Raw genomic sequence first — 19,001 nt, forward strand, 5'->3', positions numbered from 1 at the left:
TTTTCTCCATAAGCTCACATTTATTTATTTTAAGCACTTGATGGGCACACACACAAATCACTGATCCATGCGTGTGGCCACAAATGGACGGTTTCACTAAGCTGTGGACTGAAGTCCAGATTATTTCACTAAGTCCACAACTTAGTGAAACAGTCCTGCTGGATTTTATATTTTAAAAAATAAACTGTACTTAATCTGAAATTCATTTAATTTAGTGATGCCCTTTAACAAATCACAATCTACTTCTTCATGGGTAAATATTTAAACCAGCTCAATGGTTTTAAATGTCTAACAGAGACCGACGATAAAGCCAGAGAAATTAGATTTATTGGTGACTGGGTAATAATCAACTGCTGCTGTTCTCAGAGGGCCCCACAAAGGCTCAGGCACACAGGGACTTGGAAGGGCAGCTCCAGATTCAAGGGGTGTTGTCAACTCATTCCGTCAACGCATCCATTCAACTTGTCCACTTTTACTGATAACAGGCAAAGTTAATGACTTACAAATATTTAACAACTTTATGGAAGAAATTTGCTAAATGTGAAAGATTTCAATTTGAGAAAAAGGACATTTTTTGGGAGACAAGAATGAATGTAGGGCACATGGGTTTAAGAAACATTTTAAATAATTTCTGATTTCTATAACTTTAATGAAAGTAGGGCTACGGAGACATATCTGCAGAATAAATGTTTGAAATAGCTAAATAATCATATAAAGCAATTACATTTATGGTTTCAAGACATTTAAACTGCCCAGCTTTTGTTTTTTGTTTTGTTCTGTTTTTTATTTTATTTATTTATTTTTTAAGATGGAATTTCACTCTTGTCACCCAGGCTGGAGTGCAATGCAGCGATCTTGGCTCACTGCAACCTCCGCCTCCCAGGTTGAAGTGATTCTTCTGCCTCAGCCTCCTGAGCTGGGATTACAGGCACCTGCCACCACCCCTGGCTAATTTTTGTATTTTTAGTAGAGACAAGGTTTCAGCATATTGGCCAGGCTGGTCTCAAACTCCTGACCTCAGGTGATCCACCCACCTCAGCTCCCAAAGTGCGTCAGCCACCATGCCCAGCCCCAGCTATCCTTTTGAACATCCTCAGAAAATGAGGAGTTTTCTGTAACAAAGTTTCAACGTATTTTCGGAGAATAATTGTTTACCTCAATAAGCAAATAACCTAAGAGAGGATCATTTTGATGTAAACCATCTTTAAATGAATTACAGTACTTTTCTGCTTTCTTGAGAAAGACTTCATGGTCACGTGGGGTGGCTCACACCTGTAATCCCAGTACTTTGGGAGGCTGAGGCAACCAACCACTTACCTCGCTTGAGCTTGGGAGTTCAACCTCAGCTCTACCGAAAATACAAAAACTAGCCAGGCATGGTGGCATGCACCTGTGGGTCTAGCTACTCAGGAGGCTGAGGTGGGAGGATCGCTTGAGCCTGTGAAGTCGAGGCTGCAGTGATCTGTGGTGACTGCACCACTGCACTCTAGCCTGGGCTAACAGAAGTGAGACTGCTACAAAAAAAACAAAAAACAAAAAACAAAAAAAGACGTCAACAAATGTTTTGATCATCCCTCCCCCTCTTTTGGGGGTTCAGAATAATAATAACCATAATTATCATACTAAGGGGTATTAGAGAGAAAACTTCAGGGGTCAGTCATCAGGATGAAAAGGTCTGTTTGCTCTATACTTAAAGGCATCAAATGACAGTGTGTTAGTGTTTGACGCTGGTTTTTTGAGTTTCCGACTCCTCCATGAAGGCAACGCTTTCACTTCTGGCTGCCTCTGCCTCTGCCTCAATTAGCTTCTTTCTCCTCTCTCTCCTAATCCTCTCCACCACGGCTGGTTTGGCTCGGTACAGCAATGCTCGCAACAAAAAGCAAATGAGTTCCTAGGGAGAGTTTAAAAGCTGGGACTTTGTGGGGAGACCCGGTTTAAATTTTCGGCTGTGTTTGTTTGGTTGCCACATAAGCAACCTTTGACTACTACCATTTTAGATTATTTCCCAGAAAAATAATAAAATCACATGTTACTAACAAAAAGAAAAGAGACACAGTAAAGAAAACCAAGGAACTCCAGACAATGGGGCGAGGGAAGAAGGTGCAACCTTGTCTTAAACCAACCACAAATGAGTGAACAATGCAGAGAATCCCTGCTTCGAACCTCAGAGAGAGGCCTGGCTGGGTCATCTGTTTTCCACAAACCATGGGCTAAGCTTGTCTGTGCTTTCCTTTGATCTGATTGTCTTCCTGTTGCCTGCCCTGAACGTTCTGTTTGGCAGTAAAGAGCTAAATATTTAAGGCTTGTCTATAAAAAGCGCCCCTTCTCTGTTGCCTCTATCTGAGTTATCTGTTCCTGAAACAATCCCCAAAGCAAGGCCCCGTAAGAGCAGCTGAGCCAGCGATCCCCTGGCTGGACACTTCGGAGTCTTGGTCTGAGGACCACAGCCGACTTGAAAACCCTCAGTAAACAGAGCCCTTAATTAGTCCTGGATGCACCGGCTTTGTGGGCCCGTCATGCAGAGGCCCCAGGAAGTCCTCTTGGAAAAGGAGGCCGTTAAGTATTAGCAAACTCATCAGAAACAACTCCACCACTGCAGAAACAAAAAACCATCCACGCACAGAATAAAAATCACATAACGCTCCCAGCAAATGGAAAATCCTTTTGGATTATCTGTATCTCATCTGCCTCTCATTACGCAGTCATTTACTCTGATCAGATTCGGTAAATGTTTAAGTACCCAGGATGAAGAGGATACCAAAAACTGGCTTCTTAACTCCATGGTTTGGCTGGCTGAAATACTCAGGAAACAGCTGAAGTCAGCTTGGAATTCACCATGAAGAACTCGCTGCTTCTCCGCCTGCATCCCAGACTCCTTCCTCTCCTTTAAAGACAACTTGTATTGATTTCAAAATGCTCCCAATTTATTTCCTTTTAAATTTGTTTTTGTTTTGTTTAAAAGACGTACTCTTACTTATCAGGCACTCTTAACTTTAAAATAATTTAACACTGCCTGTCAAGAGACAAAAATATGAGTGCCTCTGGACACAGAAATACACTCATGAGCATCCATCCGTTAGTGACAGCCCACACAGAAGGGGATGGCAGTGTCATGTGGAATAGGAACAGCCTTAGAAGTTCAACTGAAAGCCACATACCTGTGTGACACTTTACCCTGACAAGTCAGTATATGAAAAAAGTATGTCTGAAGAGGCAAAGGAATCCAAAACAGCATGTACAGCGTAATTACGTCTATCTTTTCAAAATCAGAAGCATAGATAGAAAAAAAGCCTGAAAAGAAAACCCTGAGAATGCAGTCTTTGGTTTTGTAATGATCAATGCTGCGAATGCTTTGTTTAGGGGTCTACTGGGGTCCCCTTGCAGCCCTCACTTTTTTCTACTAAATGTTAAAAATTATCTTTAATGAGGAAATACTTCTTTTAAAAGTTTATTTTGAAATTACCTTTGTTATGTAAAATATATTTTAAACTTCCTTTGGAAAAGAATAAACTTTTAATAATGTGACTTATTACTTATTGGTGCAAACAACTGCTTGCTGTCTTTTAAGACTATGGAGCCACACACATTTCCTAAGAGTTGCGGGTCAGCCCAGCTCAGGCTTTCTTTTCTCCACACAGTGATTTATCTGGCCCCTTATCTCTCCAGAATCACGTGGCTTGTCTTACAAAGCCCCAGAGAACAAAGCAAACATCTAGGTTAAACATACTTAAATAAAGTTGTACTCTGGCGAAAACCGCTTTGAATTTTTTCAAAACCATTTGTTCCAACCACAGTATTTGTTCCAAATAAAATAAACATTGCTAAAAGAAATCATACTAAATCTGTATTTCTTATCAGACTGAGGCCAGGATACAGTTCTAAACTTTGTGTTTTTTCTACTTCTCCTTGAAGTTCTAAGTGGGCACAGGTGATTAGGAACTGAAGTAACTTGGGGGAACGAGGCCAGCAGCAGGCATTTCTATGTAACGGGTGTCTTTTATTTATCTGCAATTTACAGGCGTGTCGCTCATCAATCCTGAGCTCCATGCTCAGCCAGTCAGTATCACACATTAATGCTATTAGTGCACAGACAGAGGGGCTATGGGAGGATTAACTGATTATCATCACAAATCCATTGTTATTGGGGAGGCGGGGCTTAGAGATCATCTGGTAGGGGTGGGACTGGAAGCCTCAGATCAAACTGCAGAGGAAAGAGACTGGCCTAACTCGGGTCTCTTCAGCCTTCGCTCTAGCCATCCGAGCTCCTTTTTTACTTTTTATTTTTATTTGTTTGAGACAGGGTCTCACTCTGTCGTTCAGGCTTGAGTGCAGTGGCACAATCACGGCTCACTGCTGCCTCAGGCTCCTGGGCTCAAGCAGTCCTCCCACCCCAGCCCTCCAAGTAGCTAGAACCAAAGCTACACGCCACCATCCCTAGCTACTTTTTTATGGAGATGGTGTCTCACTATGTTGTCCAGGCTGGTCTTGAACTCCTGGATTCAGGAGTTCAAGTGATCCTCCCACCTCAGCCTCCCAAAGTGCTCTAATTACAGGCAAGAGCCACCGCACCCAGGCCCCATCTGAGCTTCTCAGGCATAAAACTCCATGGCACCCCTTTTCTGATATGCTTCAGTGCTCACCCACCAGGGGAGGTGAAGCCCCAGCAAGGCAAACATCAGAGCCAGATGCACCATGAGATCCTCCCTGTCCGAGACGACTCCAAAGCAGCAGACCCTCCGAAGAGTACATCTGGGTCAGGGCACGGCTGAGGGCAGGCAGGGTCAGGGTTTGAAAAGGCAGGCCAGCAGGTAGACAGTCATTACAGAGCTTGCCCCAGGGGTAGGTATCATGTTGCTGGACACTAGTTCATTTAGTTCTATCCCAAATCTGCAGACCTGGGCATTTTCCAGAGTAAACAGAGGTTCAAAGTGGGGGAGATTATCTGCCTAAGGTTACACCATCAGTACAAAGCACAGCCAAGATGTGATTCCAACACTTCTGGCAACACAATCACAGCAGGCGGCTGGGTCTGTTCCTTAGCAGGCAGGTAGGTACCACCCCATGTCACAACGGAAGATCTAGCCCTCCGGGAGGTGAGCTCAGGTCACCAGCCACAGACTGGTGTGGCACTGGGGTGGTCCCTGGGGCACCTGACAGAAATGGGAAAATCCAGAGCAAAGAGACCCATTAGGTTAGAGCAGACAGGCAAGCTCGCAGGCCCAGAGAGCAGCTGTAGAGCATGCAGCACACGGGGGCTCGTTCTGCAGAGGTGCAGTGCGCCCCCAGACTCCGAGCCACCTGGGACCCCGAGAGGGCTACTCCTGGTTGACAGAGAGTTCCTGTCTCTCCCACTACAAGGCATGTCCCTGAAACAAACCCCATTCCTTAAGTTAGCTTAAGAGGTGTCACTTTCTTTTAGTTGAGAGTCTAGCACAGGAAGTCCTCGAAGGGAGAAACAAATCACTGAAGCAGTAGCTCTCTGTGGACCAGCTAAAAAAGCCCACAGTAGAGGAAATGAAAACAGAAGGCGCCTTACATAATTTTCCCAAAAGACTTTAAAATCTCTTTTGAGGAGATTAGTTGTGTTCTGGAATGATTGCCAAGAACTGTGCCAAAGGCAGCAAACTTTGTTTTACAGAGATAAGGACTCATGCTCACTGAAGACTACCAGCCTGTCTTGCTTTGGGATTTGAAAGGCTATCAGCTGTGCACACTGCATTTCTTACTTTGACAAACAGCTTATTTTTCCTTGCTTTCTAAAAAATTTCATATATGAAGAAACACACACACCACACACACACACACACACACACATATACTGGTTAATTCTCTTTTTAAAATATTAAGGACTTCACGCAACACTAAATTACTAATGATTTTATAAGACACTAAAAGTTACATGTGAGACCTACCTTCAAAAGCAAATTTGTGATATCTGAGCTTAGCCAGAACCCCGAAGGCAGAAAATCCCAAAGCTTCAGAGTTTTGACTTGATTGTATTAAATTTAAATTCAATAAATTAAAAGGAAAAAAACCCTGGGACTTTCTGACTCTAAAGTGGCAATACTGACTTTGCGGAATCTCTGTGCAGCTGTCTGCGCTGCAGTGCGTGATTTAACTCGCCTTTCTGAGAGAATGATGGCTGGGCCGACCCACAGGCGAGACCACTGCACGTTAAACTGGCAAGAGAACTTGTCCTTTGATGGGTTGTGGAGTCGCATAAAGACGCTCTTCTAGTGTCTTTTACATGTTAGATTTTTAGCGTTTGTTTTTTTTTAAAGTGATGAATATTAAAACAAACAGCACGAGAAAGTCAATGTGTCGGACAGATTAGATAGCTTGGTTTTTCTTAGGGAGCTTAGGGAGACTAACGATTGTGGCAGAAAGAGTTAGTTAGGGGAACTGATATTCTGGCTCTGGCGTTTAGCAGCCCACAACATATAACAGGACTAACCTCTCTGCACTAGTGTTCTCACTGAAAAATCTGGACTGATCGTAGGATTATTGAGAAAAGTAAGTAAAACAAAATAAGTAAAGCACATGCATTATGACTGATAACAGGCATTCAATATTGCGTTTGTTATTTGCAATGAATTATTTGGTGAACGTTTACCTATTATGAAAATGAAGATCAATATACATTTTCTATAAAAGAAAGTCGGCTGGGCATGGTGGCTCAAGCCTGTAATTCCAGCACTTTGGGAGGCTGAAGCGAGTGGATCACAAGGTCAAGACATCGAGACCATCCTGGCCAAGATAGTGAAACCCCATCTCTAGTAAAAATACAAAAATTAGCCGGGTGTGGTGGCACAGGCCTGTAGTCCCAGCTACTCGGGAGGCCGAGGCAGAAGAATCGCTTGAACCCAGGAGGCGGAGGTTGCGGTGAGCCGAGATCGGGCTACTGCACTCCAGCCTGGTGACAGAGTGAGACTCCGTGGAAAGAAAGAAGGAAGGAAGGAAGCAAAGTAAATCTTCCAATTTCTTTTGCTTTTCTATCATTTCCAATGAAGAACAGAAAGTCATGCATTTTGGTAAAGGACATACTAATATGGGCTGCAAAATTCCATGACACTTTTGGAAAGAGAAAAACTACGTGGCCTTATCAAATGATGCGCTGACTTTCAATTAGTTCAGAGGGGACTTTTATCATAGCAAGAAGCAAGAGGACAGAGCCCATGCATTGGACATGACATCAACACAATGCTCCCCAGAAAGGCACGAGCGACCTGTGTGCGATAAAGCAGGCTCCTCCGTCCTCCTGCCTGCCCTTCACCCTCCCGTGCCTGGTGAAGGGCGGCTCACCTGAGCCCCACTGTGGCATAGACAAGCGTGTCCTGCAGCGTGGGCACTGCTCACTGGTACCCTTCCTGTGGGTTTTCATTGACCAGGTTTGTATTTAGGATGAAAAAGAGTGAGAGGCCACTCTTCTTCCTGTTCAAAATTGATGCTTTTATATCTATGCAAAATATATAGTCAAAAGGAGTAACTAATGGTAACATAAAGAGGAAAAACCAGAATTTTCTCACGTACAGTTGTATCCCTAGCACGCAATTAGTTCTCTTTTCTCATTTATTTGTTGAAGAAGAGAAAAGAAGGAATGGATGAAGTGAACTAAGTTCCATTTAGTGACACACACAGTGAGGCCAGGAGACTCACGGAGAGGAACTTTTCTGAAAAGGCAGAGATGCTACCACATGATCCAGTCTGGAGACCAGGAAAGGAAAATCCAGGATGTATGGGGCCAGGGCATGAAGACCTATGAGTAGGCTGCCTGGTTAATCACAGACCCATGATACAAGGTTCAAATGGCGCAGAGCAGTGGCGAAATGTCTTGCACTCCACTCTGAGATTCAAATCCCTAGGCCCGGTGTGCTGATGGAGGCATACAACAAAGGGGCCTTCTGTCCTGCTAAAAGCCTGATAAAAGGGGACACGCTGTACACCCCACAGGAGAGACAGATTGGGCTCCATTGGCCAGAGAAGAAAGGTTCACAAATTTAAACTTTTTCAAAAGGCCAGGTGTGCCCTTGGCTCTGCCTGTGTCGCATGTACTCACAGTGCGGTTCGTAGGGAGGGGGCGGGTCTCCACAAGGCACACACTCCATGTCTTGAAAGCCAACAAGTTTTGTCTTCCTATAAAATCTAGAAGAGGAAGGAAAATACTCCTCGTTAGCTCTTTCATCTAAGCTTACAGTTGTGGTCATAAATCACCAGCAGTCTCGATGACCAGTTCTATGGTTAAAAGGACACAGAGGCTTAAACAATAGTATCTTACGTAGGCACAGTTTTGGAGACGAAGCAGCAAACACTTAAGAAATATCAATTCCGCTAAACGTAACTTTGCAGATGCTCCTCAGTGCACTTCTTCTATATTGAGGGCAGGGTGCAGGTGGGGGAATATAAAGTCAGTGGTCTTCGGCATTTCTATTGCAACTTAAACTACAAAACACCTTACAAATGAATAAAGAACTAGTTTTTGGCATTTGGAATTCAGATACCAAAAAAAAACCAAGCAACCATAAAAGCAGTGGAAAAACGTAGAGAGATACTCATATAATCTTGATATGGGAATGTCTTTCTAGACATAACAAAAAACCGGGAATCAGTGGAAGAGATTAACAGCAAACACACACACACACACACACACACACACACACACACACACAGAGAGAGAGAGAGAGAGAGAGAGAGAGAGAGAGAGAGAGAGAGAGATTTTTAAAGATCTTTGAAGGGCAAAAATAAATACAGCATCACTAATACAGGTAATGGGCAAACAAAGATTGAAATATTGTCCTAATTATAGTACTGTCTATACCTTCAGTCCATCAGGTAAAAATCACGATGGTGGAAATGAACACTATAATTAAAAAGCAAGCAAAAGAACATTCATTCCCAAAAGAATGTGTCATAACTTTAAATTTTCATAATTAAACTGAAAAGCCAGATGCAATTAATTTTTTTTAATTTAAAATAAAAATGTTTAATTTCATTATTAATCAAGTACTTTCAAGTTAAAATGAAAATATATCATTTTTTACTTAGAAAATAGGGAAAGCGCTGGGTGGGTATAGGCCAGTAGGTATATGCATATATTGCCTGTGGGAACATAAATTGACACTTTTAGGAGGGCAATTTAGTAATCTGTCACTAGAATTCAGTAAAGTAGTTTACACTTCTTATCTAGTAATTTCATATTTAGAAACTCATCCTAAAGAAATCAACTGGGTAAAGCTGTATGTGTAAGAATACAATCACAGCATTGTTTACAAAAGAGAAAAAGCTAATTAGGCAGAATCCTGATGTCCACCAATAGAAATAACCCATCAGGGTAGACCCAAGGCAATCGAATATCAGGTGACCTTTAAAAATGATGATGAAGACCTACTATACACATTTTTAAAAATTCATGAAATATCATTAAATGAAAACAAAGGAATGTATCTAATATGATTCCATTTTGTGCAGGCACACACTTTTGTATCAGTTTTCTCAGACTGCTTACCAATACAGATAAAAATAGTTATGTGTATATATTTGCAATGAAAAAAGTTTGGGAGGATATTATACACTAAATATTAACAGTGACTATTTCTAGATTGTGGGAATTCAAGTGATTTTCTTTTTTCATATATATTTTTCTATGACAAAAATAGTAATATAGAGAAGTCTACAGAGGACAAGTAGATGCAATTATTTTGTGAAACTGGATAATGTAGTATCAAATCTGTATAATTTATGATAGAGGCAAAATTTGCATTTGAAACTAGTTAAGTTATCGCAAATGCCCAGACACATTCAGAAATTGCTCAACATTCCACTTTCACTTGAATATGACAATCTTTCCAAAGGATATGTAATACAGTGACTCCCACTAGATATTAATAAAATTACTCATTTTGGGATTTATGAAGTAAAAAAAAAAGTTCAAGGACTTCCTGATTTAAAAACATAATACAATGCAACAATAATCAAAACAGTATGGTATTGGCATAAAGACAGACAACTAGACTAGTAGAATAGACAAGAGAGTCCAGAAGTAAACTCTTGTGTATATGGTCAATGACTTTCAACAAGGTACCAAGACCATTCAGGGAGGAAAGAACATTCTCTTTAAGGAATGTTGGAGAAACTGAACATCCACATGCAACAGATTAATATCTAAAAGTAAGACCTAAAACTATAAAACTCCTCAAAGAAAATGTAGAAGAAAAGCTTCATGACATTAGATTTGGCAGTAATTTGTTAGATATGACACCAAAACCATAGGCAACAAGAGCAAAAATGGACAAATGGGACTACATTAAACTTAAAATTTGTGCATCAAAGGACACAAACATTTCTATGGAATGGAAGAAAATACCTGCAAATCATACATCTGATAAAGGGTTAATAGCTATAATACATAAAGAATTCCTATAAACTCATCAACAAAAAAATCAAATAACCTAATTTAAAAATGGGCAAGGAACTTGAATAGACATTTCTCCAAAGAAATGTCTTTGGAGAAATATCTCACATGGCTGACAGGTATATAAAAAGATGTTCAACATCACTAATCATCAGCAAACTGAAAATCAAAACCACATGAGGTTATCATCTCACACCCATAAGGACGGCTACTATCCAAACAATAACAACAAACAAACAGATAATAACAAGTGTTGGCAAGGATGTGGAGAAACTGGAACCCTTGTACACTGCTGATGGGACTGTACAATGGTACAGCCACAATGAAAAACAGCACAGAGGTTCCTCAAAATATAAAAAACAGAACTACCATAGGATCCAGCAATCCCACTACTGGGTCTGTATCTAAAAGAACTCAAATCAGGGTCTTGAAGAGACATCTGCATGCCTGTGTTCATTGCAGCGCTATTCGCAGTAGCTAAAAGGCAGAAGAAACCCAAATGTCTGTTGATTAATAAATGGATAAACAAAGTATTTCACAGAATGAAATATTACTCAGTCTTAACAAGTAAGGGGTTCATGTCAGATGCTACAACATGGATAAACCTTGAGGACATGATGCTAAGTGACACAAGCCTGTCATTAAAGGAGGGATACTGAATGACTACAATTATGTGAGGCACTTAGAATAGTCAAATTCACTGAAACTGAACAGAGGGTGTTCTCAGGGGCTGGAGGAAGAAGCTAAGTGTAGTTGTTTAATGGGATAGAGCTTCAGCCTGAGAAAAGGAAAAGTTCTGGAGATCTGCTCACAACAATGTAAATATACTTAACTCTACTGAACAGCACACCTAAAAATGGTTAGGATAATAAATTTTATGTTATGTATTTTTCACCACCATAAAAAACGTATATATATATTTTATTTATTATTTATTTTTTATTTTTTATTTTTTTTGAGACGGAGTTTCGCTCTTGTTACCCAGGCTGGAGTGCAATGGCGCCATCTCGGCTCACCGCAACCTCCGCCTCCTGGGTTCAGGCAATTCTCCTGCCTCAGCCTCCTGAGTAGCTGGGATTACAGGCACGTGCCACCATGCCCAGCTAATTTTTTGTATTTTAGTAGAGACGGGGTTTCACCATGTTGACCGGGAGGGTCTCGATCTCTTGACCTTGTGATCCACCCGCCTCGGCCTCCCAAAGTGCTGGGATTACAGGCTTGAGCCACCGCGCCCGGCTAAATATATATGTTTTAAATCACAGGACAATATAAAGGAGCTTTCTTCTTTAAGATGTCTTGCTAAACATTGTAACATATGCAGACTAATACTTTTTATCTTTTCAGTCAGAAAACTTGCCCAATAGAGGTTCACTGAATTAAATACGGAGAAACCCCAAAATACTGTTTTACATATAAAAACTAATTTCATGTAAAAGGCAAAAAAGGAAAAAAATGTAATATCCAACATTCTCAAGAGCAAATATTGAGGATACAGAAATCCATCTTTTAACATTTAAAAAGTTAGGGAAATGGGAGGTATTGAGGATCAAGCATAGACACTACTTAACATTTTAAAAATAATGAACTCTAATTGTGACAAAACCGTTTTGAGGTCTGAGCTTTCCCTGATAAAGATAATATATTTGCCAAAAATTGATTTTAAAATAGTTTGAGGACCATGAGACAAATGATGCTAAAAGGTTGTTATATTTTGAATAACCATTTTTAAAAATATTTATTTATTTATTTATTTTGAGACAGAGTCTTGCTCTGTCGCCCAGGCTGGAGTGCAGGAGCGCAATCTAGGCTCACTGCAACCTCCACCTCCCTGGTTCAAGCAATTCTCCTGCGTCAGCTTCTGGAATAGCTGGGACTACAGGGGCCCACTACCACGCCTGTGTAATTTTTGTTTGTATTTTTAGTAGAGACGGGATTTCACTGTGTTGGCCAAACTGGTCTTGAACTCCTGACCTCCTGATCTGCCTGCCTCAGCCTCCCAAAGTGCTGGGATTATAGGCATGAGCCTATAACTACTCTTAACTAGAAGTAATTAGAAATGCTAACTAGACAGGAGGGTAAGTGGGGCTCCCAGGTGGCTACTATGCATGGAGAGGTGATGCTCAGACCTAGCTCTGAGAGCAGCTATCAGCAGTATCTCGTCTGCTGGCTTCTTCATTCTTTTTTGCCTGTTTGTTTTTAAGACAGTGTCTCACTCTGCTGCCCAGGCTGGAGTACAGTGGTGTGATCTCGGCTCACTGCACCTTCTGCCTCCTGGGCTTAAGCCATCCTCCCACCTTAGCCTCCCAAGTAGCTGGGGCTACAGGTGCACACCACCACACCAGGCTAATTTTTGTATTTTTTGTAGAGATGGAGTTTTGCCATGTTGCCCAGACTGATGTCACACTCCTGAGCTCAAGTGATCCACCCACCTCAGCCTCCCAATGCAGAGGCATTTTTAATTGAACTGAATCCAAATACTACTGGTTAGCCTAATGAAGTGTCCGTCAACTGCTATTTTAAGAAAATCTGGCTGTAGACCGTTAATTCTTCAATCAATGAGTGCATTTCTGCAAGGAGATGACATGCCATAGAACGGTTCTGGTGTTACAATGACCTCACTTAACACAACGTTGAAGGCAGTTACTACACCCTGAATCACAGTCAAGTCAGGGCTGGATTTTCTACAGTGTCTGTGAGACACTGGATGACAGTGTTGCTCTGTCCTGGGCTCTTGCTAGCACCTTGCTTGATACCGGTCGGTCAGCCTGCTGTGTGTGTTCCTCAGCAATCCACAGCAATGGCTCCTTATTCGAAGGTGAACAAATACTAATGATGACAAGACTGATCATCAGAGTAAGAGTCTGGATCTCCTAAGCAGTGCCATGGTTCCTAGGGAACACCCTGAGCACAGAACAGAGCTGAGGCAAGGGGATGTGAAAACCCAGGCAACTCAGGTAGCTTCCAGGAGCCAAGAGTCTGCTGAGGGTAGGCTGAGAGTGAAGCGGGCACACAGCACAGACGGGCGGAGGCCGTCCCGGTATTTCCCATCAGTCATAGAAGCCCCAGGGGAGATCTCCTAGTGAATTCGGGCGTGCACCTAAGCACGGGGCACAGGAGCTGCGAGGTCAATCCCAGTCCTTTGATTTACAAGCTGAGTGATTCTGGGAAGTCATTTATCCACTCTGAGGATCAGTTTCCCTCTTTGTAAAGAGGGGATGGTAGGAATCCCTACTTTACAGAGTGGTTCAGACAACAGGAAGTGCTCAGTGTTAGTTGTCATGGTCACCACAAGAAGCAAAGAGCTGGTGGGGGCCAGTCTACTCATCAGGGCGGGTTCCAGTTCCCCTGAGGCTGGGAAGGAGTTTGGAACCGGGTGCCAGCAGAGGAGCCTGGAGGCCTGCTGGCCACACACTGAAAAACTCATGCCAACTTTTTACTGGTCCCTGCAAACCATCAACTGGCACTAATGTCCAATATTTCATTAGGGCTTCCTATGGCTTAGGCACTCTGCTGGACACTTTTCTAAACCTTCTAACAGTTCTGCAGGGTGGATTCTTACGACAAGGTCATTTTACAGGTGAGAAGAATGCATGTCAGAGAAGTTAAGTGACTGGCCTAAAGTCACAGAGCAGATTTGGGAATAAGGGGACTGGCTTTCTCGAGTGACTCAAACCGTGGGCACAGAGGACAGATGATTTCCATACCCTGCCTGCTATGGAGAGGGAAGCAGCTGGTGTCCTGGGGGGCCTGGGCCTATGGGCAGCAGCAGGTTCTTGCTAGAGAATGAGGCCTCAGGAGGCAGAGTGGCACCACGAGGAGCCATGCCTGCCTTATGCTGACTTCTGCATTGCTTTTCAGGGAGCAATATGCATTTTGCTCATGTCTTTCTGCCTCAGTGTTTCGGTTTCTAAAATGGGTTTCAACTATTTGGCTTCTTCACAGAAGTAGAGTTAAAGTGGAAGAGTACTTTGAAAACACTTTGAAAAGACCTGGGTAAAAGTCACTATGTAATTATGCCTGCCTCATATGCCAGTGCTGACTTAGAAAGAATGTTTTTGTTTGTTTGTTTGTTTTTTTCTTTTTTGAGACGGAGTCTTGCTCTGCCATGATCTCGGCTCACTGCAACCTCCACCTTCCAGGCTCAAGCAATTCTCCTGCCTCAGCCTCCCCAGTAGCTGAGACTACAGGTGCACACCATCACGCCCAGCTAATTTTTGTATTCTTAGTAGAGACAGGGTTTCGCCATGTTGGTCAGGATGGTCTTGAACTCCTGACCTCAGGTGATCCGTCCGCTTCAGCCTCCCAAAGTGCTGGGATTACAGGCATGAGCCACAGCACCTGGCCAATGGTGGGATTTTAAAGTAATCATATAAATAAACTAAAATATCACTCAAATGTCTATTCATTTATAACTTTCCTATAGTTAAGTATTTACTTAAAGAACAAACGAACACTGTAGAAACTAGAGCAGCGGGCTCAAATGACAATGACCAAGGAAAGCAGGAGGAACCAGGCGTGGTGGAGTCCTGGCAGACCTGCTACCCAACTCCGGCAGCCCAGCCCAGTGTGTGCTCTATAAAATCCCAGTACTGACCAGGGGCAGTGGCTCATGCCTGTAATCCCAGCACTTTGGGAAGCTGAGGCAGGCGGATCACCTGAGTTCGGGAGTTCAAGACCAGCCTGACCAACAAGGAGACACCCCGTCTCTACTAAAAATACAAAATTAGCCGGGCATGGTGGTGCATTCCTGTAATCCCGGGCACAGCGGAGGCTGAGGCAAGAGAATTGCTTGAACCCAGGAGGCGGAGGTTGCAGTGAGCCAAGATCGTGCTATTGCACTCCAGCCTGGGCAACAAGAGTGAAACTCCGTCCCAAAGGTCAGGCCTTTCCCACCCTCCCTGGGCACTGCCTACCTCAGTCCCTGAAGACCTCATTTCCCGACCCACAGACGAAGAGACTAGATGTGCACAGACAGGCTTTTTATCAGAGAACTGGATAACATGAACAACAGAGATGTGTGAGACGTCCAGTTCATGTCCTCAGTTAGATTTGCACAAGCTCAAAACTCTGGGTAACGATATCCATAGATATCATCACAGGTATGAGATTATGGACCATTCCTATTTTTTAAGGCACAGATTTACTGAGTTATACTTTATACACAACACAATTCACCCATTTAAAGTGTACAATTGGATAGTTTTCCATCTAGTCACAGAGTTGTACGACCATCACAACAGTCAATGTTAGGACATTTTCTTTTTCTTTCTTTTTTTTTTGAGACGGAGTTTTGCTCTTGTTACCCAGGCTGGAGTGCAATGGCGCGATCTCGGCTCACTGCAACCTCCGCCTCCTGGGTTCAGGCAATTCTTCCTGTCTCAGCCTCCTGAATAGCTGGGATTACAGGCATGCGCCACTATGCCCAGCTAATTTTTTGTATTTTTAGTAGAGACGGGGTTTCACCATGTTGACCAGGACGGTCTCGATCTCTTGACCTTGTGATCCACCCGCCTTGGCCTCCCAAAGTGCTGAGATTACAAGGACATTTTCATCATCCCCAAAGAAACCTCATAATCTTATCAGTCCCCTCCCATTCCCAACCCTCCCCAACCACAGCTCTTAGGCAGCACTAACCTCCTTTCCGTCCCTATAGATTTGCCCATTCTGGACATTTCAATGGAATCATGTAATATACAGTCTTTTGTGACTGGCTTATTTCACTTAGCATAATGTTTTCTGGGTTCATCCGTCTCATAGCATATGTCAGAATTTCCTTCCTTTTTACTGATGAATACTATTTTGTTGTTTGAATATATCCGGTTTGGTTTTTCCATTCATCAGTTGATAGGCATTTGGGTGTGTCTTAGTTTTGTGCTGCTGTAATAGAATATCACAGACTGGGTAATTTATAAATACTAGAAATCTATTCCTCACAGTTCTGAAGGCTGGGAAGTCCAAGATCAAGACGCTAGTATCTGGCATCTGGTGAGGGCTTTTCTGCTGCATCCTTCAGAGGAAAGAAATTGCTGTGTCCTTACATGGCAGATGGTGGAATGGCAGCAAAAGGAACAAATTCCCTCTGTCAAGCCCCTGTATAAGGAACCTTTGTAAGGGGTGGGCCCATCATGACCTAATTACCCCTTAAAGGCCCCACCTCTTAATATAATCACATTGGCAACACCCGAACTTTGGAGAGGACATTCAAACTAGAGCTGGGTTGTTACAGTTTTGGGGCTATTATGTAAACTGCTGCTACAAACACTAGTGTACAAGTTTTTGTGTGGATGAGTTTTCAACTATCTTGGTTATATACCTAAGAGTCAAACTGTCAGGTCACATGGTAAGTCTATGTCTAACTTTCTGAAGAAACTCTAGACTGTTCCCCAACCTGGCTGTACCCTTTGCCATTCCCACCAACAGTGTTTGAGGGTTCCAGTCTCTCCATGTCACCACCAACATTAGATCCTGTCTGGTTTTTGTTGGCTACAGTGATCTTAGTGGGGGTGAGGTACGTGGCCATGATTGTTAATGCTGTTGGCCATCTTTTCATGTGCTTATTGGCTATTTGTACATTTCTTTGGAGAAATGTCCATTCAAACCCTTTGTCCTTATTTTAATTGGATTATCTGTCTTTCTATTAATGCGTTGTAAGAGTTCCTCACATATTCTACTTAAGATAGCTTTTTTCCAGACATAGGATTTGCCACTATTTCCTTCTATTTTGTGGGTTGTGTGGTTTTGTTTTGGACTTCAAAGGGTCTCCTTTGAAGCCTTAAATGGACTTGTCTCCATTTAAGGACCCCACAAAGGGTCTCCTTTGAAGTACAAAGTTTAAAATTTTGATGAAGCCCAACAGAACTGTTTTTCTTTCGTTGCGTGTGCTTCCGGTGTTAGCCCACGACATCTGACAGCTCCCTCGGTGCTGGGTCTCTGTACATGGCCGAGCTGGGTCCACCGGGCTGTTTTCTACTCTGTTTCCACTCTTCAGGTGCAGAGCTTTATCTCCCCTCTGGCCTCAACAAGACCTCACCCCCGGGACATTTGGTCAAAACCCTTTTGACCTTACGGTCGTTCCAGTTAGTCTTTTGTCTGTAATGCTTTGGAGCGTGAATTCTGACATTAGACTCATCACACACAGGTTGGGTGATCTTGCCTGAATACGGCTCAGTTTCTTCCTCTTTAAAACATTGTGAAAATTACAGAAAATAATTCATGAAAAGTACTTGGCCGGGTGCCTGGTACACTGTAAGTAATAAATGTTCACTGTTCGTGTAATGCAGTTTCTGGTTATTTCTTACTTTTGCAAAATGGACTGGTTTCTGTTGCTCCAGAGTTTCTGGTTCCTCGCTCTCGTTTCTTTTTTTGAGACATAGTTTCTTTCTTGTTGCCCAGGCTGGAATGCAATGACAAAATCTTGGCTCACCATAACCTCCACCTCCCGGATTTAAGCCATTCTCCTTCCTCAGCCTCCTGAGTAGCTGGGATTACAGGTGCCTGCCACCACACTCAACTAATTTTTGTATTTTTAGTAGAGATGGGGTTTCACTATGTTGGTCAGGCTGGTCTCGAACTCCTGACCTTGTGATCCGCCTGCCTCAGCCTCCCAAAGTGCTGGGATTACAGGCGTGAACCACCACACTCGGCCTCTCTCCTGTCTTTGGTCAGTAATTCTGGCTCCACTCTAACCCCATTAAGCTCTCAGGATATTCTGCTTCATCCCGTTCTCTGCTTACCTGGTGTAGCAACGCCTCCTCCCTGCTTACAGATCACCCCCCTTGCCACCCTGAGTCCAGCTCTTCATCCAGACTCTCTCCTCCAGCTGTCTGTATTAATCCGTCTCGCCATTGCTTAGAAGCAGTCGGAATTTTAGACTCCCTCTTCCCTGACGCTTCCCCTGGCCCGGGTGTGGCCTTTCCCTGGGTCTGGCTGTCTTTTTGACAAGTCCATTGAAGGCTCCTTTGTCCGCACCTGCCCGCCCCTTCCCCTGCCCGCCCCTTCCCCTGCTCTGCATCTCTGTATGCTCCAGTCCTCCCTCTCCATGCCACTCCCTCGGCCTGCTGGCAGTTTCTGACCCACACCAAGTGGATGCCCACCTGAGAACCTCTCTGCAGTCTCCTGTCCGCAGTGTTCTTCCCCAGCTCTCTGCTTGGCTCAGCGCCTCGTCTCCTTCAAGCCTTTGCTCAGATCTCACCTTGGCAACAAAGCCCACCCTGATGATCCAATCTAACACTGTTACTGTCCTGTCCCTCACTGTGGCGACGTCCAGTCGCCCTTGTCTGCCTTAGGGCTTCTTCCACAGCAATTATCATCTTCTTTCTGCATAATTTGCTTCTTCATTATTTACCATTTAAATATTTTTAAAGGGCCAGGCACGGTGGCTCAAGCCTGTAATCCCAGCACTTTGGGAGGCCGAGGTGGGTGGATCACAAGGTCAAGGGATCGAGACCATCCTGGTCAACATGGTGAAACCCCGTCTCTACTAAAAATACAAAAAATTAGCTGGGCATGGTGGTGCATGCCTGTAGTCCCAGCTACTCAGGAGGCTGAGGCAGGAGAATTGCCTGAACCCAGGAGGCGGAGGTTGCGGTGAGCC

At 43.4% G+C, this 19,001-nt stretch overlaps 1 protein-coding gene across 3 annotated transcripts in view; it reads right to left on the bottom strand.

The window, feature by feature from the left end:
• TNFRSF19 (TNF receptor superfamily member 19) overlaps positions 1 to 19,001 on the bottom strand; it is a 102,433-nt gene that overhangs the window by 42,680 nt on the left and 40,752 nt on the right. For all 3 annotated transcript variants that reach the window (XM_003919754.4, XM_010335308.3, XM_010335254.3), the window contains exon 5: positions 8,057 to 8,142. In XM_003919754.4, coding sequence (XP_003919803.1) covers positions 8,057 to 8,142 — 86 coding nt within the window. The remainder of the gene's footprint in view (positions 1 to 8,056; positions 8,143 to 19,001) is intronic.

This window comes from Saimiri boliviensis, chromosome 16 (genome assembly GCF_048565385.1).
Source record: "Saimiri boliviensis isolate mSaiBol1 chromosome 16, mSaiBol1.pri, whole genome shotgun sequence".
NCBI classification, from domain to species: domain Eukaryota; kingdom Metazoa; phylum Chordata; class Mammalia; order Primates; family Cebidae; genus Saimiri; species Saimiri boliviensis.